Source organism: Plectropomus leopardus, chromosome 19, assembly GCF_026936395.1.
Source record: "Plectropomus leopardus strain MGB_pleo_1.0 chromosome 19, ASM2693639v1, whole genome shotgun sequence".
NCBI classification, from domain to species: domain Eukaryota; kingdom Metazoa; phylum Chordata; class Actinopteri; order Perciformes; family Serranidae; genus Plectropomus; species Plectropomus leopardus.
The window spans coordinates 4,044,687-4,069,673 of NC_142194.1; the positions used below are offsets into that span (position 1 = coordinate 4,044,687).

General features: G+C 41.2%; 1 protein-coding gene across 6 annotated transcripts; it reads right to left on the bottom strand.

The window, feature by feature from the left end:
- Positions 1-145: 145 nt before the first annotated feature.
- Positions 146-24,744, bottom strand: fbrs (fibrosin). 6 transcript variants are annotated; one of them, XM_088069715.1, is made up of 18 exons: positions 22,967-24,744; positions 17,597-17,761; positions 17,252-17,278; positions 17,088-17,117; positions 15,812-15,860; positions 14,070-14,418; positions 13,557-13,786; positions 11,993-12,282; positions 11,823-11,867; positions 11,607-11,705; positions 10,474-10,542; positions 10,226-10,264; positions 9,700-9,771; positions 8,930-9,083; positions 8,482-8,562; positions 8,190-8,273; positions 3,962-4,175; positions 146-3,077 (listed from the first exon to the last, which is right to left on the bottom strand). In XM_088069715.1, the coding sequence occupies exons 1-18, from the start codon at positions 23,267-23,269 to the stop codon at positions 1,481-1,483; spliced, it is 3,897 nt and encodes a 1,298-aa protein (XP_087925841.1). In that variant the 5' UTR covers positions 23,270-24,744; the 3' UTR covers positions 146-1,480. The 6 variants fall into 6 exon arrangements, with proteins under 6 accessions (XP_087925841.1, XP_087925840.1, XP_087925839.1 ...); XM_088069714.1 differs by having other exon boundaries at positions 3,962-4,178; XM_088069713.1 differs by having other exon boundaries at positions 10,474-10,557.
- Between the last annotated feature and the right edge of the window lie 243 nt (positions 24,745-24,987).

The window sequence follows — 24,987 nt, forward strand, 5'->3', positions numbered from 1 at the left end:
AAAATGTAAATTTGTGACTTTTTTGTCTCCTCCGATATGTCAGCTTGGTTTTTTCTTCAAGCTTTTCTAGTTTATACACAAACAGATTTATTAAAAAATAACTGTCACAATAACTATCAAAATAACAGAAGACGCACACACCAGATTAAACAACAATTCATTTAATAATTAATCTTTGTGGTCTCTAGGGGAGGGGTTTGAAAGGTATAAAATGGTCATATTAAAATAATCGACCCAGTCTTTTCCCTCTCAGGATACCCACTGTCTAGTTGTCTTTTGACAAAAGTCCTTATATTTTTTTTCAGTTCTTCAGCAGATGTCCCACTTATCCGTGTATATAACTTATTTTTTATTGATGAAACAACTCGACAGTTCAATGTACAAGGCTCCCATAGTCCCAAAGTGGATATAACACACAACCAATGACACACAGGCAAACCTCCCTCTCGGCGTAATAACATGAGATCCGTGACGAGGTCGGAGGTCGCGATGGAGACGGCTTAATGTCCACGAGCATCGAAAAAACAGTTTCCTGTGAGCCTTTTTGTCTTCTGCGCGATTTAGAAACATATTTACTACCTGGGGGAGAGAGTACTGGTTGATACCCGAAACAAAGACAAATAACATAACAGTGAATATATTTATTATTATAGAAGATAATTAATGTTAAGAATAATAATTACAAAGGCAATTTCTCTAGACTACTATAATCTGGTCCTGTTCATATAGTCGAGAGGAGAGTGGGAAACAGTTACAGGAAGCTCTAAAAACACCGTGGTCACTCACAGTGTAGCACAGTTCATTTCGCCATTCATCCTTTGAAAAAAGAACAACAAAAAAATCTCATTATCAGTGAGGGGGTGGATTTTTGGGGGTAAAGCAGGAGGTACGATGCTTACCGTTAAAATGATCTCATCCGTCTTTCCACATTGACAAAAAGACACAAAGACAGAACAGAAAGCACCACTTTTACCACGAAATGAAAAGACGCCCTCGTCCACGAGACCTAATCAGGGCTGATTCACGTTGAGGAAGGCTTAATAATCGAATCCCACGAGCTGACCGAGCTGAGGATGACGCGTTTTCACAGTGTGCATCCCTCTGGAAGTCGTTTCCAATCCACCCGAAAAAAAAAAAGGCTTGAAAACGATGGATCGTAATTCACCTGACGAAGGAAAGACGAGCCGTCGGCCGCCTCTTTCTACGGACCGACGGCCGGTATGAAATAAAAACACACCGAGGATGCACAGAAACCACGTACCTTTAAATTGCACTGATAGAACCATTGCGCATATTCCAAGTCACACTGACGAGTCTTGCATTTCCCGACCGTCACCTCCAGCCAGTCATGGTGACCCTGTTTCGGGCGGTGTAACTGGGAGGGCGGGGTTTAGTAGTCCGCAAGAGGAAAAGGGGGCAGGTTGAGAGCAGCACAGTGATCCTGACATTTCCCTTACACTCCTCCAGTGTTGTCCCTGTACTATCTGGACTCTCCGTCTTTGTGGGCGCTGTACAGCGCCAGCTCGCCCGGCCCTCCGAGTCTACGCGGCGGCGTGGACGACCGGCTGGTGATGGACGGAATGAGCGGAGGCGGCGCCCCCACCGCCAGAGCTCCCACCAAGCCCGCGGGGGTCTTTGCCAGGATGCCGTTGGGCACGTGGTGGGGGTTCAGCGGGCCGAGGCGGGCGAAGAGGCCGGCGTGGTGCTGGGAAGCGGGGGACGCTCCGTGGGGGAGCGAGTGGGAGAGAAGGCCGGGGTGGAGCTGCTCCAGGTGAGCGGCAGTAGCAGCATGAGAGGGGCTCGAGAGGTGAGAGCCGGCGGGGAGGTGCGGGTGCATCCCGAAGTAGCGAGCCCGCTCATAGTCCTCCCTCAGGATCTGGGCGCGCTGCTCCTCGTCCATCAGTCCTCCTCCTGGGGCTCCGAGGTGAGGAGGGCGGTCGAAGTGCGGCGCCATGAGGCCGAACTCCTGGCGGACAGCGGAGGTGGAGGCAGAAGAGGTAGACGTCGGAGGGTGGTGAGGGTTGGCGGCGGCGGCGGCGGCTGCAGCTGCGACAGCCGCGACCCTCTCTGCCTCCACGAGGCGCTGATGCTGGAGCAGACGGGCCAGATGTGGGTCGGAGCGCAGGGCGAGGTGAGGGTCGGAGCGGAGCGCCAAAGCTTCCCTACGATGCTGATGATGCTGCTGCTGAGCCGCCAGGTCCCTCCAGGGGTCCCAGGTGAAGCTGTGCGGGCCCTGTGGCGGTCCTTGGCCCGGACCGTGGTGGAAGCGGTCTCCTCCTGGACCCATGACCAACCCCGCGGCGCCCGTGCTCCCCAGATAAGCCTCGATGGCTCTGGAGCGGTCCAGCAGGGAGAGGTGTGGCGGCGCGTTCGGAGTGGGCGGCATGAGGGGGACACCGGGAGTGGGAGTCAGTGACAAAGAGGAGGAGGGAGTACCAGAGCGAGGGTGGTGCGGATGGCTGTTGGGGCGGTCAAAGCTGTGGTTGGGCGCAGGCGGCGGCAGGGTGATGGGGATGTGCTCCGGCTCCTCTTTCCGCTCCTCTTTGACCTTGACGGGCGGCAGAAGCAGCGGAGGTTTGGAGACGGGTGTGGTGGTCCGGTCAGACTTCTTGGCCTGAGACAAAGACGTGACGGAGGCGGAAGCTGCGGAGGAAGAAGGGAGGTTCGTGTCTCTTTGGGAGTGTGAGGGTTCGCCGTGGAGGCTGTGTGCTGTCGGGGCCATCGGGCGGGGGTAAAGGTCCATGGGGGACGGGGCCGAGCGGTTGGAGGGCGGGGGAGTTGTGAGAACAGAGGACGAGGAAGACCGCGGCCTGTCTCTGTCTGCTACTAAAGATGAGGAGCCGAGAGGAGGCCCCCGTGAGGACACCGTCGGCAGCGGCCTCTTGTCCCCGTCTCTGTCTCGCTCGCGGTCTCTGTCCCTGTTTAAGCTGCGTGTCAGGTCCTCGATCGGCCCACCACTGCCCCCCAGGGCGCTGCTGTGGCCGTTAATGTGGGAGAGCGGGGTGCTACTGCGGGGCTTGAAGGGCGGGGCGACTGGAGACATTCTCACAGGTTGTCGGCCGTACAGCATGTTGTCTCTGCAAAACACAACGAGGACAACGAAAATGATTTACAACGATCCTCACATTTATCACTTCAACTGCAGTGTTTAGAAGTACATGTTGTGGCAGTTATAAATAAGTATAAACTGCATAAAAGATGGATTTATAATAGAACCTTAAATTATTTTTTTTATTGATTGATGTAATTTTATTTTATTTATCTTTTTTAATATAAATTGTCTGATAACAAATAAAATACATAATATATATTAATATCAATAAAAATGTTAAAACCTATATAAAAATAATATAAAAAATATATAATAATATAATAAAATAAAACGTATACTGCCATGCTTCATAATCTAATTTAAATGTAACAAATTAATTGTTAGACACATATAGACAGTGTATGTATGACTGAGCAATGATTTTTTAAAATTTTTTAAAGTAGTATCTTTCATACTATCTATATTTTGGTCAACAAATCAAATGCCTGCTTTATAAAAAAAGGATAAATAAATATATAAAAATAGAACAAAATTTAACAAAAATACAATAATTAAACATAATAAAATCAACAAATATAATAAAATTAAATACTGGAAAAATGTGTATTCCCATGAGTGTGTAGTGTGAATGAAGCTGACAGCAATGATTATCTTAATGGTGTCACACTTGAATTTAACAAAAAAATGGCTGCAATTGTGATTTTGAGATATGAGAGTAAATGTGTTGCAGTCGGTTAGATCTATTCTGTGTTTTTTTGTGGATTTTCACCGGACAGGTCCTCATCTCGCTGTGAGATCTGAGACCACGGGTCTGTTTATGGTCATGTTTGTTATGATTGCCGACTAACATCACACTTCTCAAAAAACTTTAAATTGAAAACCTGTATTGAAAGCAGCTGAATGTCATACCTGTCCTTTTCATCCTTGATGTGGGGGACGTCTCTCCTCTCCAGGTCCTTCGCTCGATCCCGCTCGTCCCGCTTGTCTGGCCCTTTCGCCCAGCTGGGACCGGGAGCGAACCCAGACTGGCCGGCGTGTAGGCGGTTCCAGGGGTCATGGTGGTTCGGGGTGGACAGACCTCCGACCACACTAGCTGGTGAATCTTTGGGGCCGAACACAGATCCTGCTGCAGACCAGAAACACACGTTACACACTTTCCTCAAAACGGAGACGCTTACTCAGAGCAACCTAGAGGGAGACCTGAGGGTGAGGACAATGTTTCCACGGCAACACTGTTGGGTCGGGACACCAGTGACGTAAACCTCAGACGAGCTAAATTTAACTACAGACCGACACGTGAAACCCTTCAAACATTTTCTCAGCGGTTAACTGAGTAACGGTTAACGGTGTTTACATCTCTAATTTAGGGCACACAATTTAAAATTCGTATTTCAGGGTTCTCACACGGTTTCATGGACAACATATCAAAACTTTTCCATGACTTTCCAAGGAGCAATAATATATTTTTTTGTCCTCGCCCCACCTGCAGAGTGTTTTGCACATATATCAGATCCAAACTCACACGATGTGAGTCAGGGGGCTGACATGGAGGGAGAGATGGAAGAAACGTATGAAAAACAAAATGTTACGCATGGACGCATGTTAGAGCTAAATGATGTTGTCAATGCTGCCTGAGGAACTGTGAGTCATTAAGTCTTTCGGTGTTTTTATTTCTGGGTGCGTGCATAGGTGTTATGTGCGACTGGGACGATGTGCAAAAGTACATATGATGTTATTTCTGTTTAGACTGTTGTGTTTTTAATGTAATGGTGTGATTATTGTTTTTTATTGTGAGTGCGGAGACATTATCTGTGCAGCACTGAGTCCAAGATAAATTTCCCCTTTGAGGGAGAATAAAGTGTATCGTGTAACTCGTGTATCATCAGCTACAAAAAATAAATTTGCCATTATGTCAAATGACGCAGAAGATTCCTGTGATTATTTCACTGAACACAACAAAATGCCATGACCTTTTTTTTTTAAAAATCTTTCAAAGATTATCACTATTTCCAAGACTATTTCATGCCTGGAAAATCAGATTGTGGAATCATATGACTTTTCCAGGTTTTCCATGACTGTGAAAACCCTGGTATTAAAAGATAAACGGACTGCACTTGTAAAGCGCTCTTTCAGTCTTTCGACCACTCAACGTGCTTTTACACTAATGTCCCAATCAAACACACACACACACACACACACACACACACACACACACACACACACACACACACACACACACACACACACACACACACACACACACACAGTAAAGCAGCGGGAACAATTTGGGGTTCGGTATCTTGCCCAAGGATACTCCGACATGCTGGCTGGAGGAGTCAGGGATCAAACTGCGATTAGTGAAAGATCTGCTCTAACTGTGAGCCGCAGTCATCCGAATATAACAACAACAGGACAACTAAAAGGTTATTTTCTTGGTTGGCAGCAGAGAACAGCAGCACGACTGTAACATCAACTATCAGAGAGAGCAAGAAAGCCCGGCTGGTACTGGTGTGTCCACACTGCGGAAAATGAGTATTAAAACCAAATATTCAGAGTCTTTATGTATCAATAATTATTATTTTTGGCTGCAGAGCTGTAGCCAAAGATGAGGCAAGTTTCGAGCTGGGTATTTAATCTCAAAACTTTTTTGCTGACCAACCAACTTGTGTCCGAAAAACTAAAGAAACTACGCTTGGTCCCCAGTCAGATTAGTCTTGTTTATTCACTAATTAATTTGTTAATTCCTTATTTCCTTTCATAATTATGTAAACGTTATATTAAATACATTAAGGTGAATTTATTTTACGGCAAGTGTTAGAGGACTTTATATACCAAATGCATTTATACACTTTTTTGAAGAAATAAAATGCAGCAATGTAGCCAGAAAAAAAGTACTGTTTTGATTATCGATACAAAAACCCCCAGAATATATATTGGCACCAGGATTTCTCCCCCAAAAATTAAACAATACCCAGGCCTGGATCAAAGCTCCACTGGTGGCCGTAAAGGCAGAAAGGCTGTGCATTTATGACTGCAGAATATCAGAACCAGATCTCAGTTCCTCACAAAATATCCACTGTAGTTATTTAAAGACTGAAATGTCTACAGACAGATTTTTGAGAAAAAATCATTTTGATGTATTTGAGGCTACTCTTATCCTTCAATTAAACGCTGCACTACTGCACTGTCAAAAGAAGCAAAACAATATCTCTCTTTTTCGTGCTCACTGTGAATTATCTGTTAACGAGAGGAAGACGTCGATCTCGCCCAGTTCCTGTTTTCAGTGCAGCCAACAGTTAGCTTTACAACCCAAAACCACATCTGCAGGTTAGCTGCTGAGTGTAAATATAAAGATGTACTAACAGTTTTATTTTTAACAGTATTCAAAAATAATAACCTGCAAAATCTACAATAATCTGTCATAGTAAGTTACTTCTTTACATTTTTTTTTGTTTTAAGATGTTTCCAGACTGTCCTTCATGTGTTCTTAGTTTACAAATTCCTACTTTAATTGCACAAGAGCAACAAAGATGTCAAATTTGTTGTGAAGGCTTCCATGGAGACCAAAAACAGCTGTTCTGAACGCACTTGATTGGCAGCGTTAAGCAGCAAAGGTGCGACTCTGCAAGCCACAACAAGCTCAACACCATTTTTCATTAGCTGAGCACGGAGGGCTTCTCCAATCACAAAATGTGCCAAATTGTGTGTTTTATGATATTCACCCACTCAAGATGGATGGTGTTAGCGATTTTATGAATTTAAATAACATTAAATATTGCACGACGTGGGTGAGAGGACTAATTGTTTTCTGCCCACACATGTTCTTTTCTTTGACGAAATCGAAGGAAACCACTGAACTTTTCAGACAAATGAAACCCTAAATAGTGTTTAACGTGTGTATATACTGTACGTAACAGTACGACAGAGCTGTGTCACTGCAGGGAAACTGAAGACATTATGTTTTTAAGTCTTATTACTACGCTCATCATGCCACAACATGAATGTTGATTTATTGATTACTGTATTTATTCCTTATGTCCATACTGGCTGTGGTGATATCATTTTCAATGCGACTACACTGTAAAATTCTACTGGAGCACATATGAGGCTCCCAAAATAGAGCACATATCGATGTACTAGAACAAATTCCCGCTGTGTGCTTCACCAGAGAGCATTTCCTCTGTGAGTCGTGGCAGGGACACACTTGTTGGTGGTTGGATCTACGCTTGTTGCCAGCGCACAACTAAGAGATGACGTGACTGCTGAAGTCTCATTTTAACATCAGCTGAACTTAAGAACGCATTTTTGAATCAAAGATTGTGGATTTTCATGAAAAGTGAAGTCAATGATTCAAATGACCAATAAAACTGGGAATTACGCACTTTTCATTCTTCATTTTCTGATAATTTTGGCTGTGTTTATGCATATGGCATACATTTTGGCAAGATTGTGTATTTTTGTTTAATCTTAGAATTTTCAGCTCAGCTCCTACAAAAGTAAAATACACGTGAATGAAAGTGTTACATTCAGACTGTTAAGCACTAAAAAATGCAACTCATTCAAACTGACATATTTGATCCCACAGCCATCAAAGCATAAAAACATGCACTGTATTATTATGTCATTTTTACCATATTTGTCATATGGAGAAAATAAATGCTATTTCCACAAGGTGCACTGTCACAAGCAATGTTGCTGCAAATCACTGACATATCCCAGACTGTTATCATAAAAAAATCTACTTTGTATGTAGTATATTGAATTTTTTTGTGTTTTTTATCTAAAAGATAGTAGTATCATGTCAAAAAAAAAAACTGGCATTTAAAGGGTTAAATTCTTAAAACTAATGAGTATTTGGTAATTATGATCAGGACTGATTGGTTAAAAAAACTGACTCTATGAAAGTATCTGGGATCTATTACGCAAAGCAAACTCACTGGATGACATTTGGCTGTTTCACCTGACGCTGACCCACCTGCTGTGTTAACCCTAACACAGCCTCTTGTTACTGGCCTGAAGGCAACTCAATCATTCAACATACGTGAAATTTGTGCATTACATTGAGACAGATGTTTGAAAAATCCAAGCCTATCCCTCAGGTATTGTGTTTTATGAGTGGAGATTTTGTATCACTGACCCAGTGTTGGGCTGCCAAGTCCTCCAAAGGCACCAGAACCAAGAGCTCCCAGTGGGGTGAAGGGTGGGGACCGGCCGTACGGATCTAAAACAAAAGTTTAAGTTAAAAAACACTGTGCTGATACAAACATTCATGGAATTATATTTCTACACAGACGTATGGAAACTCTACAAACAATTGATTTGCACTAGTTTATGAATGGCCAAGGTCAAAGTAAAACCTGGAGTGAATCAGAGTGACAGACGCTGGTGTACAAGTGGCATACAGATGTGCCTTTTGAAGCTGCTCTTACCCAAGTGTGCAGTCGGTGGGAGGAACGAGGAGTGGGGCGTTGATGGAGAGATGAAAGGAGCCGAGGACGGATTGACTGCCCCTGAGGGAGAGAAGTGGTAGTAAAGGAAAGAGAATGTCACGACTTATCAAATCAAGTGCATCAAGCTCTTCACACAGTTAATGCTGTGACTCAACAGAGCACGGCTGTCAAACCTCGGGGATGTGAGGAGAGGACGGATCAAAATGCAAAGTGACGCGTGGTGAGAGAAGTTCTTTTAGTAATTAGAAGAGCTGGACCCAAATCTTTGGATATTCAGGTATTTGTTTATTCGGTAGGTATTTGTTTTGTCAATTTAGGCATTCGGCTATTCTTTTTTTACCCCGCTGTATTCTCAAATTCAGGATTTTTTGTGTGTGTCTTTTCCAGGCTATCCTAGAGTTAACAGACAAAATGTTTATATATGCACCTGCAGCTGAGAACAGACTGGGAGGTCTGGTGAGATCATGAGTGGGAGGCAGGGCTCCTCCAATGGGCCCCAGAGGGCCCAGTCCCCCAGCTCCAGGAAGACGGGCCAGCAGGTCACTACGGAAGTCCAGCTTGTGAGGATCAGCCTGCATCAGCTGAGAGAGGGGAGCAGAAAAGTTCAACCGGCACTGAAAAGAGCTCTCAACACCTTTTATTTCTCTGTCTACTACTGAATATCTCATATAAAAATAACGTCTTTATCTTTTATCAATATAAAACACAAACCAGTTTAAAATAATGTATAAAAGCCTGACTTCCACAAGGCACAGATATGAAGAGGGGTTTGGTAATGACCAGGTATTTACAAGAGTTACTGTGTATTTATTTAGTTACTTAATATTTATTTTTTCCTAGTTTATCTTCCTATTTTTCCTTTAAATAATGATGAAAAATTGTAAATATTAGATTTTGGGTATGCATATTTGTTTAGTTAATTAGATTATGGGTTTAAATCAATAAGAAAGCCAGTTAAATAAAATTCAATGACTACTTTTCAGATATTTGAACCAAGTCATCAAGTGTTTGACCATTTCTTTTGCTTTGTTTTTCGTTTCGTCTATAAATATCATTTTTTTGGTCTGTATCATCATTTCTCTCCTTTCTTTTTTACATGTTCCATATATCAAATCAAATTTAAAAAATAAAATAAAATTCAATAAAGTCTACAATCTGGGGACGTTGCAGCTCGTGATTTCAATAAGAAACACGTACCTTCACTTTTTTCTGATGATGCAGAATCATCCAGGCCACATATACATGCATAGCACACCACTTTCCTGGTTTCTGCACAGCACAAAAATTACAGGGGTTTACCGTGTTATTCCACGAATCTTGCGTGTACACCTTTAAAGCCTTTGCACACAGAGTCAGATGTTGTTCCTGTTGTTCAGAAATATGTCGTCTAGCCGTTACACAAGGCTGATGTTTTCCATCTGGATATAAAGTTACCCACTAGAGCTCAGTATAAGTTTGGGAGTTTACAAAAAATAGCCAGTGAGAAATGCATAAGCAAGGATACAAGAAAAATCGCAGAGGAAAGAACAAACATACATTATCCGTGGGGTAATTTCTGGCTTCTGAGATATCTAACTGGGTGTGCAAGGGCAGAGAATAGACCAGTAGCAGTCAAGATTACAAGTGAGATTAGTGCAAAGAGTGAGTGAAGCAGTGAGAAAGTAAAAACAGGCTGAAGATTTTAAGGAGCCAAAGGGATTCAAAAACATCTATTTTTGCTTACATTACTGATTTTCAACGATGTCCCAAATGGATCAGTTAGCTACAAGAAAACAGAAGTGTGAAACCACTTTTAATGCACATATCTCACTCTTTATCAGGAATAGTTTTGCACTCTTTACTGCTCTGACTAGGCCCATATTGCAGCACATCCTAACCTAAACTTTGGTCCTTAAAAACTATACAAACAGGAAAAAGGAGGACATCTCTAGAGTGATGATGCAAACTTTTGGTTTGAAGTGTTGTCCTTACCCTGGGGTCTTTGGGCTGCAGGTGGTGAGGCACAACCCCAAGTCGTGCAGTTATATCTGGACCCGTTCCCTGAGGGACAAGAGGCTGTCACACACACAGCACAACACAACACAACACAACGCAACGCATGAGCCTTAACTTCCTGATCTACAGCTCTGCAAACCATTAACAACTCTCTCTTCCAGTGCCATTTTAACTGTAGCTAGTGGGGCCAAATGCACGTTTTTGAGAAGTAAGGAAACATGTCACATCTTTAATATATTATTAAATTCTTTGTCTCTCAAAAAAAACACTCAGACGATGTTGCTTTTGCAGTTCTTTTCCAATATTGCGCAGCACCAGTCAATATTAATTACCCTCCAGTGCTCGTGACTTTCTCTGGGAAGCCCTAAATATTATCAAACACTCTTCATATTTTCATCAGTGTTTTTCCAGTGTGACCAAATGGACGGTCACTAGGCGGGTTTCCATGAACCCTGAAATTCATTAATTGAAATTTGCCAATGTAAAATAAGCCTAATGGAAACATGTCAATTTAAAAAAAACTCCCTTTTATCGATTTATCTTTTTTAGGTCACATGATGCTATGGCTATGTGCTTGTCAGTAGGAACTGGCTCCCTCATGATGCAGCAGGGGCTACAAGAGCTGTTATTGCATCACATAACTCTTTAAAACAGTTATGTGATCATTTGCAAGTTTTGAATCCACAATTCCTCGGTGAAATCATGGACTATCACTTCCCAGAAACCTCTCATATGTGGCTGCTCCCACATGTAAGGGGCTCGCCTTTCCATCATGGCTCCATAACACGCTTACGTCACCTTAGATAGGAAATAATGACGGCTAGCGCGGTGGCTGCAATAGAAATAAACCAGCTGATGTTTTAAACATCCATCGCCATGGTTACTGGGATGTTAGCACGAGATGAGAAATCGCAGAACATCACTTAATAAAAACGCAGCCATCTTGCAATTGTGTTTTATTGACATTTCGAAAAAAAAATTTTGTGCAAACCCGCCTACTGTGTCTAGACAATAATTACACCGGGTAATGAGAGATTTCCCCTGACAACATGCTGCTTCTGAACTGCCCAGGAAAAAGTAACACAAAGATGTAGAGAGTTTGTACTCACCTTTGGCTGAAAAGCTCCTTGCAAGGAGCTGAAAGGCCCAGTGGGAGGAATCACAGGCTGGATACTCGGCACTGAAGGCGGCGGGTATTGTGGGAAGAACTACCATGACACAAACACACACATATACAGCTTACTGACCACTGAACAGCTGAACAACTTAATTTAATCAAGGCTGTTTTTGTAAACTTTATCAGCAAGATTACACTGAATACTCACAGGGTGTCTGTAGAGCCCGTCCACTTTTCCTGCGTACTTGTCAAACTAAAAGACAAAAAGCAGTGCGTGGGTTAAAACATCTCAAAAAACTGAATATGGTCCACATTCCAGCCTCACTGGAATTTCCAGTGCGACACAGCTGTTCAGCATAACAACAGAGAGCGTCTCACCAGAGGCGGTGCGGTCGCTGTGGGGTGCAGGAAGGGCGTGAAGTGGTGCGTGTGCGTGTGTTGGTGCTGGTGGTTGTGCTGATGGAACTGGAAGGCCATGGGCGGGATGCTCGACTGGTTCTGGGACGCCCGGCCTGACGAGCCCGGTCCAGAGTTCGATGCCGACGGACCGCCGGGAGTGGAGCGGCCCGCAGCTGCATTGTTTTCAGCCCCTGGGACGCTGCGTCTGCCCTCGCGCTCTTGTGAATTCAAGAAGTGGGAGTTTAAGTTCTGACGCAGTAATTCTTGGTCTACAGTGAAGAGAAATAGAGGAAGAGGAAATAAATCGATGAATTCAAACAAAACAAGTCACTATTTTTAGTTATATTTTTGTGGCTCTTAAACTGAACGTCACTGGAAAATTCACAACAGCTCTCTGTTTATGTAATTTAGGGTCTTATGGACATAAAACCATCTCAAAGGGAATCAGTGTGAATCCAAATTCAAAATATTGCCACCGAAGTTTTTGCAATCTCTCCTGATATAATGGGTTATAGTTTGGGCGTGGTTATGCCAAGACATTTACTACCAAAATTATGCAATTAACTCCACGAACCAATGATAAAAAACAGGTGCAACAAAAGCTCAGCCCGCCTCTTTGAGACAGAATAACGTGTCTCTATGTAGCGTTTTGCAAATAGCCGGCTAACTATAAATCGCCTGTGTTTTATCTCTCTCTTTCCACTGAAATTTGCACAATGTCATTCTTTTATTTTCCAACTTGAAAAAACAGCAGACCGCATTTACTGTGAGCCCCGGAGGAGTCAGTCTGTCACAAAAACTTGTGCATATGCAGCGTTTATTTTGCCCAAGAACAGTTCAATAGTTGTTTTATTTAAAAAGATTTGAATTTTGCAAAATGGCTGCGGCTGTACCCTCTCTCCCTCCACCTCTGCCTCTCCTTCTGCAGACATTACGCTGCTGATGTTCCAAACATGGAGATTGATAATGTAATTTGCTAACCATAGTTAAAGACAAGCTATACATTATATATGACCCTATTCTTGACCTCTGTGTATAAAGGGCTATAGACTATCACAACAAAAACAGCAACTACATCTGTGCATTTAAAAAAACAATTTAAAAATCCTTTAAAGAAAAACTGCTATGCTTAAGTGATCTGTTTTTCCCCCACTGTATCACAGATGCATTTTTACTACTTCAAAGTAAATTTAAAGTAGCTTTAAGTGTAAATACCTAATTTTGCTACATTATATTGCTTGTGTTTACAATTGTTAGAGTTAATTTCAGACACAATAATAAAAAAAATTGTGATGTTTAAGGTGCTAGTTATCAAGTCTCCAAACACAACCTGCAGCCTCTCTGAATGCAGTTCTGACTAGATCAGACGTCTGTGTATCGATATGCAACTTCCTCAACACCCCAGACGAACCCAGACAACCGCCAGAGGAAGTCTGGGTTTGGTTTATTTCAGTCTCACATTAGTCACTGTGTTCCCATGAACAGCTGACACAGACCCACAGACTGTGGCAGCAGTGAAAAGTAGCGCTCCTGTCGACTGTACCTGCAGCTGATGAGTGGCCGGGAACCTGCTGCAGAGGGGGAGGCAGGCCGGGTGAGGACGAGAACAAGGCCCCGGAGCTGGCTCGGGATGGGGGTCTGAGGGGCCCTGAGGATCCTAAGCCCCTGTTGAAGGGCAGCGACACACTGGTGGAAGGAGTCGGGGGGCGCATGGAGGATGCGGAAGACGCAACAGATGAAGCAGATGAAACGGGTTTGACCGGGGTGTTGCTCCTGAGAAAAAAAGAAAGAATAAATAATCAATTAAAAAAATAAGCCAGTTGTTTTTTTGTATTGTGATTCCAATCTATTTAATTTTTTAAGTTTATATATTTTTATTTTTAGTTATATTTTTGTAATTTTCAGTGTATATTTTTTGAGTTGTTTTTTTTTAAACTTGTTTTTTAATTATTTCATTTAATTTTTAGTCTTTATACATTTCTAAATTTTTAGTAGTGATATTACTATGATTACTTTTTAAAAAAAAAAAAAACTTTTCTAATTGATTTTTACACACCTGTTGATGTTGTAGATGGAGTGAGATCGTCCAGGCAGAGTGAGGAAGGGTTTGGGTTTGGAGAGCGGCGGGCTGCCGTTGTGGCGGCTGCCGTTTCCATTGAACGGGCTGGACCGGGGGACCGAGCCCGGGACTGCGACCGGGGAAGGCAGGCGAGAGAAGGGGGCAGAAGAGGTAGAAGAAGAAACAGGCTCTGGGAAATGCTGCTCCAGGCTTTTCTCCTGACTTCGCTCCAGGCCGGATACTCTGGGGGTCACCATCAACCTTGAGACGCCGCCACAACGGGCCGGGAGGGGCGGGCAGATTTTGCCCATGGATGTGCCCATGTTTGAGGGCGCGGGCTCCACAACTGAAGAAGAAAACATCAGTCAGCATTTTGTGTTTCTGGAACATTACAGTGTAAAGTGACAGGACGAAGGACGTACAGAGAAGGACCACAAACACAAATTAGGGAATAGGTAGGTTTTTTTAAATGATGTCAGCTTATTTACGCCAACATTACCCCGGTGTGTCAGTCATTGCAACTAGATGAAAACAAAAAGCAACACAGACGCTACAAACTAACATTATCCCTGCAGCATGTGGGCAGCCATTACTAACCGATTCAGACAGGGAAAAATAAATCACTGCAGCAAATCTTACATTTATGGCCGCGGATATGAGACCGTGCTCTGAAGTGGAAAACACAGGCTTTATGAACATGCTTAATGTGTTTGAGCCTCGTTACAGCGCTCCTTCACGAGCCCATTTCAGCCAGACTGATTCCTGCTTTGTCCCAAAATAATAACAAAATAAAAATAACATTTAAAAAACAAGGACATTTCTCTGACGTTTGCATTTTTGGTTTGTATTTGGTAGTAACTAAAAGACTACATGTTATATCTTATCAGGAACCGTTTTTGTTTAACCCTTTGAAACCTGAGCAAGTTGGCTTGATTTCTATACTACTCATAATAAAAGTAATACTGAAGTTTTTCGCCTAGCTTTCTTTCCCTTGACATAGTCCCCTAGCTTTTTTAAATAAATTTTTTAATAAAAATCACATCAGTTTCCTCAGTGTTCAAAGGTTTAAAAGCTTGTGAAAGGCGTCTGAAAGCAGCTTGAGTGATGTCGCTGCAGGTTTCAAAGGCTTAATATGCTGCTTAAGGAGACACCACAGAAGACGGGTCACTCAGGTACAGCTCCATCACTTTTCTAAGTCAAAACAGACCATACTTTATGATGCAGGTTATAATAAATTAAATTATATTAAATTTAAAAATTCCAAATTAAAGACATTTCTCTGGCATATTTACATTTTTGCTGTAGCAAAAACATATTGTACCACAACACCACTGCGTCGTATCAAACCGAACTCTGAATTTTGTGAACAGTTACTCCCTTCAATACTGAGCGAGAAGTCTTCACAAGATTTAGGACCTAAAACATTTTTAAAAACTGCCCAAATCCAAGTTCCAAGGGCAGTCAAAGCAGGTCCAAAATGAACCAGAGAAAAGTTTGGAAAATTGGAAAAATATAATTTTTTGACTAAACGCACACCATGGGCTGCCAAACTAGTGATCTTTCCTTTATTTTAGGATATTTTTAGGATTTGTTTTGCCTTTATTTGACAGGACAGCTTAAAAATAAAAGGGGTGAGAGAGAAAAGGGATGACACGCAGCAAAGGGCGGCAGGTTGGATATAATATTAGCCTGTGACGGACACATTATTTGACCGTTTCATAAATGTGAATTTCTCGTACCTTTCCTCGTACTGACTGTGAAGACTGGGTCCATGTCGTTGTCAGAGGCCTGCATGGGCATCCAAAACAAATAATTAATTTATACTCCAACCAAAATCAACATGTCAATCAGCTATCGAGACTGGATGAAGAGTGTAAGACTATTACATGACCCGACTAATAAATAAAACATCTTCACTGAACTTAAGTTTGCTCTTATTGTGTGTTCCCACTAAAAAATACAATGCGAGCAGTGCAAACTGTGTTCAGGAGTACAATCTGAAGTCTTTTCACACCTTTAGCTGGAGGGGAAAATGCATGATTGGACATGATGGAGAAGAGTAAAGAGGACAAAGATTAAAGTAGTCAAGCATAAACAGCAATCAGTTCTAACGCACATCTTGTCATCTGTTAAATTGGCATCGGTGGAGCCAGTGGCGATTATTTACCGTCCTTTGACAACAGTCAACTGGCTACAGTGCCTTTCTTTCTGCTTTTTTTTAGATTTTTTCTTGGCTTTTTGACTCTATTATGATGGGACAGTTGAAGCGTGAAAACGGGGAGAGAGAGGGGACGACACGCAGCAAAGGGCCGCAGGTCAGACAGAGTTCCCACAGCATACGGCAGAGAAGATTTAAGACTTTTAAAGATTTTTTAATGCCACTCGATATCCAGTTCAAACCAAATTTCTATTAACTGAAGAAAATTTTTATTTGAACAAATGTTTATTGTAACATAAGACATGGCTTTTTTTGTCCAGTGAAAAAGTTAGATCATCTAGGTCAAATTTTCTTTCTAGAGTGGAATTTATGACCAGTTTTCTGGATGATTTTGTGTTTCTCGATCTGCATGTAAGATTCGATTTTTTGGATTCCCATCATGACAAGCTCAAGAAAAGAAACTCATTCTATTACTGAGCAATAAAGCAATAATTAGAATAATTATTGATTATGATTATCAATTACTTTGAGATTTTACAGTGCAACATCAGAAAAAAAGACTCATAAAATCATAGTCCCTGTGCCTCAGCATGTTAATAATTTATGCCAATTTGATGCCAATTAAGGCCTTATTTTCAGATTAATGAATTCAATGCCTTTTAAGACTTTTTAAAGATCTGCGGGGAACTTTTCAGAGTCGAACCGGCAGCCGCTGTGACGAGGAAACAGCCTCTGTACACAGGTTGCCAGCTCCATCAGTTGAGCTAACAGGCGCCCCACAATATTTTAATTTCAACAAATCTCAGCGCAAACTGTGTTTCTGCAATAAATATTTATAACAAGTAAGCAGTACACACCTTGTCTCCAGTGTCACTCTCTGTGTCACACTGAAATAAGACAGGAAAACAAAAAAACATTCAGATCTGCATCTTTAAGAATATTTCAGGCAATGTACAGTTTTAGATCAGTTTGCAGAAATGCTGCACATCATGTTCGCCATAATATAAGAGAATAAACTTACAATGTAGCCAGTTTCCAAAGGATGGCCCTAAAAAAAAGATACACAATATTTAAAATAGGTTTTAAATAACACTAAATGCAAAATGTACAGTGAGTTAAATATGAAAAGGTAAAATATGTTTACATTCCTGGTTGTAAGATCACCTGACATCCTTGACAAAAGCCCTCTGAATGACAGGTGTAAACCAGTTTTACAGGCTCATTCTCAATGACAGGACACACCGCTCAGCAGCGTGACAGAAATGTAAACATTGCTGTTTGTTTCAGAATTAGCTCGACATCCTACATGACAAGATGAAGGTGGATCCAACCGAAACACTCGGGCCCAGTAGAGTTGTAACTTCACCTCTATCTTTCTCCTCTTGTTTCTGCAGCTGCTGGAGTAGCTGTGCGGGGCTCCTTCCTCCGGCTCTGACAGCGGCCCTCCTCCGTTCTCCTCGGGCCCTCTCTTCCCCTTGTTCCTCCTTCCCAGCATATCAGTGCGCTGACTGGGCTTCAGAGAGCAGTCCATCTGATAACAAGAAAACAATAACCAGTGTTTACATGTCTGGCATCAATGAGAAGGCCTAAGGGCAAAGACCGCAGGCAGGCTACATGTTCATTAATGTCCTGACAGAGCTCATTTCTGCAAAGTTACTACTCTGATCGCAAAAATAGAGACACCAAAATGATGGAATTCAATGCAGCAGCCAGCATGAGACTTCAGCTGTTTGGGTACAGACTCAATTATATGGTGTTTTGAATTTATGGTTGTGTTGTAGGTTTTGGGGTTTTTTTGCCTTTATTAGAGATAGGACGGCCGTAGCATGAAAGGGGGAGAGAGAGGGGACGACACGCAGCAAAGAACCGCAGGTCGGACAGAGTTCCTACAGTGTACAGCAAGGTAGGTTTAAGACTTTTAATGCCACTCAGAATCCAGTTACAGACCAAGTTTCTATTAACAAAAATTGAAGATTTTTTTTTTTTAATTTGAATGAATGTTTATTGTAACAAAAGACATGGCTTTTTTGTCCAGTGAGAAAGTTGGATTATCTTTACTTAAGTTTGCTCTTATTGTGTGTTATTATTAAAAAAAAGCTTTCTATAGTGGAATTTATGACCAGTTTTCTGGATGATTTTGTGTTTCTCAATCTGCACATGAGATTCCACTTTTTGGATTCCCATCATGACAAGCTCAAGAAAAGGAACTCATTCAATTATTCAGCAAATAAAACAAGAATTATAATAACTATTATTAATTATTATTATTATTAATTACTTTGAGATTTTACAGTGCAACATCAGAAAAAAACAACTCATAAAATCATAGTCCCTGTGCCTCAGCATGTTTAAGACTTTTGGAAAATTGAAGTCAATTTGATATTTGAATAGGAAACAGCTTCTGTACATGGGGCGTCCACTCTACCAACGGAGCCACTGGGTGCCCCAGGTTGTGTTGTTTTTAATTTCTACACCTTGTTTACATGTATAGAACAGCAAAAATAAAAGAAATGTCTTACAACCTAAATCAACATTCTTTTTAACATAATAAAAGTCCAATTTCAGTTGTTTTTGTTTGTTTGTTTGTTTGTTTGTTTTTCACAAAAAGAACAGTACACGACCCACACTTATTTACCTGAAGAGCTCTGAGATAATTGCACATTAGGAAAAAGAAAGAAAAAGCATCTCTCCCCCACACCAAACATTACATTTCTGATATATTCTTCTGTTTTTTTCTGGTGAAATATGGGAACATTTTATCTCTTCAGGCCCAGTGTAATAATTAAAAAGGATAAACCAGTTGGTGATGAGAGGTTGCGAGTAGGCGTTGCTTGGCTGTAAAAGAACTAAAAAGGGTTGGGAGGCGGTGACTACTATGAAAAGATAGTTTGAGTACAAAGTGCTTCTTCAAATCCCATGAGAGATGTGGAGAAAAAAAGAATTGATTAACCATTAAGGAAAATGGATCAAGATTCCTGCAGCTTAAAGCAGGTGAGATTCAAGACTTTGGAAGCCTTTTTAATGCCACTCTGAATTAAAATTAAGATATTTATTTACAGCAACCTATATTTGCATCAATTTGTTTGGGTGAAGGACCTTTTTTTTTTTTAAAAAAAAAAAAGATTATTTTTGAAGATTTTCCCTTTATTGAACAGGACAGACATATCAACGTCAAAGTAGGAGAGAGAGGGGGTGACATGCTGAAAAGGAGTGAGGGTGGAATCGAACCCACAGCCACTTCGCCAAGGTCACAGCCTTTTTGTACATGGGACGCCCGCTCCACCAGTTGAGCCCTGGGTGAGGAGCAATTTTGCCCAAATATTGTGTTGTGTTTATTTAAGCTATTTATTTATTTATTCTTAGTAATGTTCATGTGAGAGGAATTTGATTCATTTTATATACTATAAACATTTATCACATTTATTTATTTATTTATTATTTTTCCATGTCTGAGCATTTTTGAAAGAGTTATTTAAGACATTTTAATACCAATTAAGACATTCCGTTTTAGATTTAAGGATTTAACGTTTTTAAGACTTTTTAAGATCCCGGGAGCCCTGAGGAATTGTTTACATTGAGTGCGATTGAGCGAGATTTCAAATGCATAAAACAAGTGCAATCCAATGGGATAACATCAGGAAATTTCAAGGTGATGTTGCTGCATGTATTCTGTGACGACTCTGTTGTGTCTTAAATCCCAGTGGTAGTTTGATGAATTAAAAATGACAACACAAGTTATTAAGTGCCGTATATTGTCATTTTTCTAATTGGCTGGATCCTTTAAAATTATTAAGATCATGCTGTTTATTTAATAAAAAGACATTATTTTAATTTCCTTTAGACGGACTAAAATAAACTGAAGAGCAGGCAACAACATGAAGGTAACTACAGCTTATCTGGATCTGTTATTTATATTTGTTTACTTTTTATGAATTATCTTCAACAGAATAACTGTGGGCACTTACTGCTGTTAATAAATTCAAACAGGAAGTTAGAAACTCAGAAAAGGAAATTGCCAAATTCCACCAGTAAACACTGTCTTTTTTTTGGCTGGTATGTTGACTTATTTTCTATTAGCAGTTTCAGATGATTACATAAAGACAATGTTGGCATTTGTTGGTTGATTTGACTGTAAAATGAAGTCACCCAGGGGAATAGTGGAACTGTCTGTGTGTTTATAAAACCATGACCTACTGACAGATAGTTTAGTTTCCTGATTCTGATGCAACAAATGCCATCAGACCCACCCTGAAGGCAGATAAGCTCATATTTATTTCATTATTTTCTCTTCATCAGAATGCCTGTTGCATCATGTCAACATATGCAGAATTATATAGATATAAAAACACATATCTATAATGTGTTACACCTATCAAAGTATGGTGGAAACTTATTGCTAATTAACCAATTATCTGCCATTCTATAGTAATAGTTTTTTGTTTGTTTTACTTTTTCTTCACAGTTTTGAAGTAGCACAGTCAGTGGTCAATACATTCAGCTTAAAGACATTTTTTTAAAATTTTTCCAAGATATTTTCATGCTATAACAAGATTTATGTTATGTGAAGAGTCCTAGTTCTTGCACTTTAACAACGCAATCTGTGCTGTTATACTTATTTAAATTATTTCATGTGAATTAGTTCTTTCTCAGTCTGAAAAGCCATTTGGCAGCTCATCAACACCTCAGTGAATTAGGACATGAATAATTGAGGCCTCTCTAGAACCCATCAGAGGGATGCCTTGGGGTTTGGGGCTGGCCTGAGAGGATTGCTTTCTCCGAGAAAGGAATAGTGTCAAGAGTTGAGGAGTTCAATCTGAAGCCTTTTAGCTGGAGGGAGGAATGCATGATTTGACGTGATGGAGATGAGTAAAGAGAACAACGATTAGAAGTAGTCAAGCATAAACGCCAATCAATTACAACTGGGGTTGGAAATTGCACCACCCACCAGCCAAATTCTGGGACAATGTGCAAGTGGCTCCTAGATTTGCTTTACTCAACAGCCAGAAAAAAACAATGGTAATCTATGGAGTGCCACAGTGGCAGGTGGACAAAGACATTTATTTCCTTGCCTGTTCATAACGCACATTTTGGTTTGTTAACCCTGTATGTTGCACACATTATCTAGGGTTGCAGTGATATAACAACATCAAGGTAGAAGCATTTGTTTTCATTCCTTTAAGGGAAACTGGTGCTGATAATGATAACAGTAACTAAAATGTAAAACTGAGAGAGGTACCTTAAACTACTGTCTATGGCCATGATGCAAATTGAAGAAATACTGGTCCAAAATTCTATGTGAAATGGAGAAAATATTTGATATTGTTTCAGAAATATATCCAATGTCTTTGATATTTGGCCCCCCAAATCGACATACAACTGCTGCAACTTGCAAACAGTTTTGCAATATTCTTAATTTTTCTGCAAGAAAAAACATATTATTACAGTGGAAGCCCTTCTGTTACAGGTTGGTCTAAAGCTATTTTTGAGCAGATTTCTTTGGAATATCTTACACATACTACACATGGCAAAGCCGATCAGTTCTACAAAGTCAGGCTACCTATCTGAAAAATCTTCTTCTGCCATTATTTCACAAGGAGCTTCCTTGAACTGAACTCTTGTAATCTGTTGTTTACCTGAAACATAGATGGCACATTTGCTGTAACCTCCTGCATATGTCTGTTGGGCTGAGCTGCCTTTATTTGTTTTGTTTTGTTTTCTTCTTCTTCTTTTTTTTTATTTAAATGTTTTATTAGCTTGTACACATTTGTCTTAAGGCAGCAATGCTCAACTTGCTTTGCTTAGGGGCCACTTTTGCAAAATGACAAAAGGCCAGGGGCCAGTCGCAGAAGCCCCAAAAAATGTTTCTATGATTCCAGGACATTTCTCTAATTTTAGGCCATTGCTATGATTTTAGGACATTTCCCGTGTTTTAGGAAAGTTCTATGATTTGGGAAGTTTCTCATATTTGAGGACATTTCTCATATTTTACGGCTATTCTAGGATTTAGGACATTTCTCCTATTTTAGAACATTTCTTGGATTTTTTGCACATTTCTAGGGTTTTAGGATGTCTCTTGGATTTTAGGACATTTCTCCAATTTAAAGATGTAACTGGAATTTTTAGACGTTTATAGGATTTTAGCACGTTTCTTGGATTTTAGAGGGTTTTTAGGACTTGAGGAAGTGTCCAGGATTTTAGGATGTTTCTATGATTTTAGGACATATTTAGGACTGTAAGAAGTTTCAATGGTTCTAGGATGTTTCTGGGATTTTAGGACGTTCCTACGATTGTAGGGCATTCAAGAATTTTAGGACGTTTCCAAAATTTGAGGATTTTTCTAGGATTTTAGGAATTAGGACATTTCTATTATTTTAGGCCATTTCTATGATTTTAGGACTTTAGGGGTTAAGGCAGGACCTTTGTCGGGGGTTGTGGGGATCCTCCACTGTCTTTTTTTTTTGTTTGTTTTACAAACCAGTTCTATTTCGATGCTGTTTTATGCACTCTGGCACTTTATGTGTACCAAAAGTACAGAAACAATTTCCAGTGTGAATCCACATTTGGCCCGCGGGCCATAAGTTGAGCATTATTGTCTTACAGTGTTCTCGTGGTGGGGGGGGGCTCAATAAATACAGTTTTTAAAAAAAAAGAGTGATCCATGTATCTGTCTGTAGTACTGTGTGAAATAAATGCAGTTTGGTGAATGACAGCTGGGTGTAAAAATGTAGATATTTACCTCCAGAGCCTCCAAGCTGACAAAGCTCGCAATCGCGAAGCCATCAATGATGTCCTCCTCGCAGGACACGGACTCCCTCTTCCTCCGACGTGGAGGCCTGTGTCTCCCAAAACCGGGCCGGCATTCTCTCCCACCGGGACCCAGCACACTGTTCGTCCCACAAGCCTCCCGATCAGAGCCTGAGGACAGGGATGTGGCCCGCTCCTCGGCCAGGTCCACTCGCCTCCTCCGCCGCTCCCTGTCGCGCTGTGAACGGGACCGCCGGCTCTGCCTGAATCCAGTGCTCCTGCTCGGGCCCTCCATGTTCAAACCTCCCTTTTGTAACTCCAGTGAGACCCAAAGGCACTTTAGTCAAGTCCCGGTCCGGAGGAAGGGCACCGAACCGCAAATAAAACACCACCACACAGGCCCTCGCAGGGAGCCCCTGTTAAAATGGCGTTAATGGAACCAGTGGCTATTATTTACCGTCCTTTGACAAGAGTCTATCGGCATCGGAGCCTTTCTTTCGGCGAAATTTGAGTGTCATTTCAATGAATCTGAACGCAAACTTAGCTCCACATGGGGATTTAAATCATCCACGACACACAAATGTCAGGACATATTAGCCGATTGTGTCCCGTAGAAAGCTAGCATTAGCCACCTAGCTAGAAATTCAACCGATAACCACATAAGTCATGTAAACAACAAATAAAAGAGACAAGTGCAAGCCGTGTACGGACAAAACGGGCCTTTTGGATAAATTTCGAAATGAATATCACGCCAACATTGCTCAATCTTGCGTGAGGGATTTCCTAAATTTCTGCACACGCTGACAAATTTATTTGCCTGTTAGCAAAAAAATGATAGCTAGTTAGTTAGCAAGGCCCAAATATCCGGTATCAACACACTAACACCCGTGACATTATTGTGTATTATTATGAAATATTACTGCTGACAGCTACTGTGAATTACCCCAAATCTAAAATGAGTAAAATTAGCTGTCTGGCTGAGTTAAATTAATGCTAAATGCCAATTAGCTCATTTGGTTAGCATGTACACGGCTAACTCGATGCGTTTCAATATATTCAACCTAAGAATAAAACTATATTCTTAAAACGAGTCTGGAAACACCGACAAGCCGGACAGTTTGCTATAAATCTAGCTAATATCCCGCATCTAAGATAATAATTGTTTTTTCCTGTCGAAACACTGATGGCCGTTAGTAACGGTTGAATTCGCATCAAAAGAAAGACGTAACGTTAGCACTGTGGCTAGCTAGCGTTAGCCGATCCAGCTGTTAGCCACTAGCAAAACCTTTCATTTTTTTTAAGGAAGCCGGAACAATATGTTATTTTTACACAAACAATCGCCCGTAAAATGATAATATCTCGTTTCTTTAATCGCAACTCTTCCCTCGTTGCACCTCCATCATAAAGAAAAAAAATCAAGGCCCAAATATCAAAGCCTCGGTGTCGATTTCCATAAACGAGGGTGTCGGCCAAGCCCCCGTCGGGCTGGGCAGCTCCTTCATGCAGCCTCTCTGTGTAATCCAATGTTTTTAGGATTAGTTTGGACCACTCGCCGACGTTTCCGGTCAAAGATTTCGTATTCTCGCTTTAAAACAACAAAAAAATCCAAAGTGCAGATTCACACGGAGAGCAGGAGGACGGCTCCGCTGCTGCCTCCCTCACAAGTTTCCACTGAATTGGAAATTTATGGTGAAAATCAGGGAGACACAACCCTTGTCAGCCGAGCAGTGCATTGTGTGCGCCGCTCTTCTTCCTCAGTCACCAGGCTGGATCGATGGAGGCTCCGCCGCCGCAGACCGCCGCCCCGTGGACGGTCTGTGGAGCTGCTGCAGTTTTCTCCGGGTTTCATGATATCTGACGGCGTTTTAAATACTTTATTATAAACACGAGTACAAGTTTTTTTTTATTCTTAGTTACTGTTTCTATGTTAGTCTATATCAAGGAACTTTATTGTTGTAACAAGATGTTTTCATGTTTTTACGTGATATTTTCAGGTTATAACAAAATGATTTC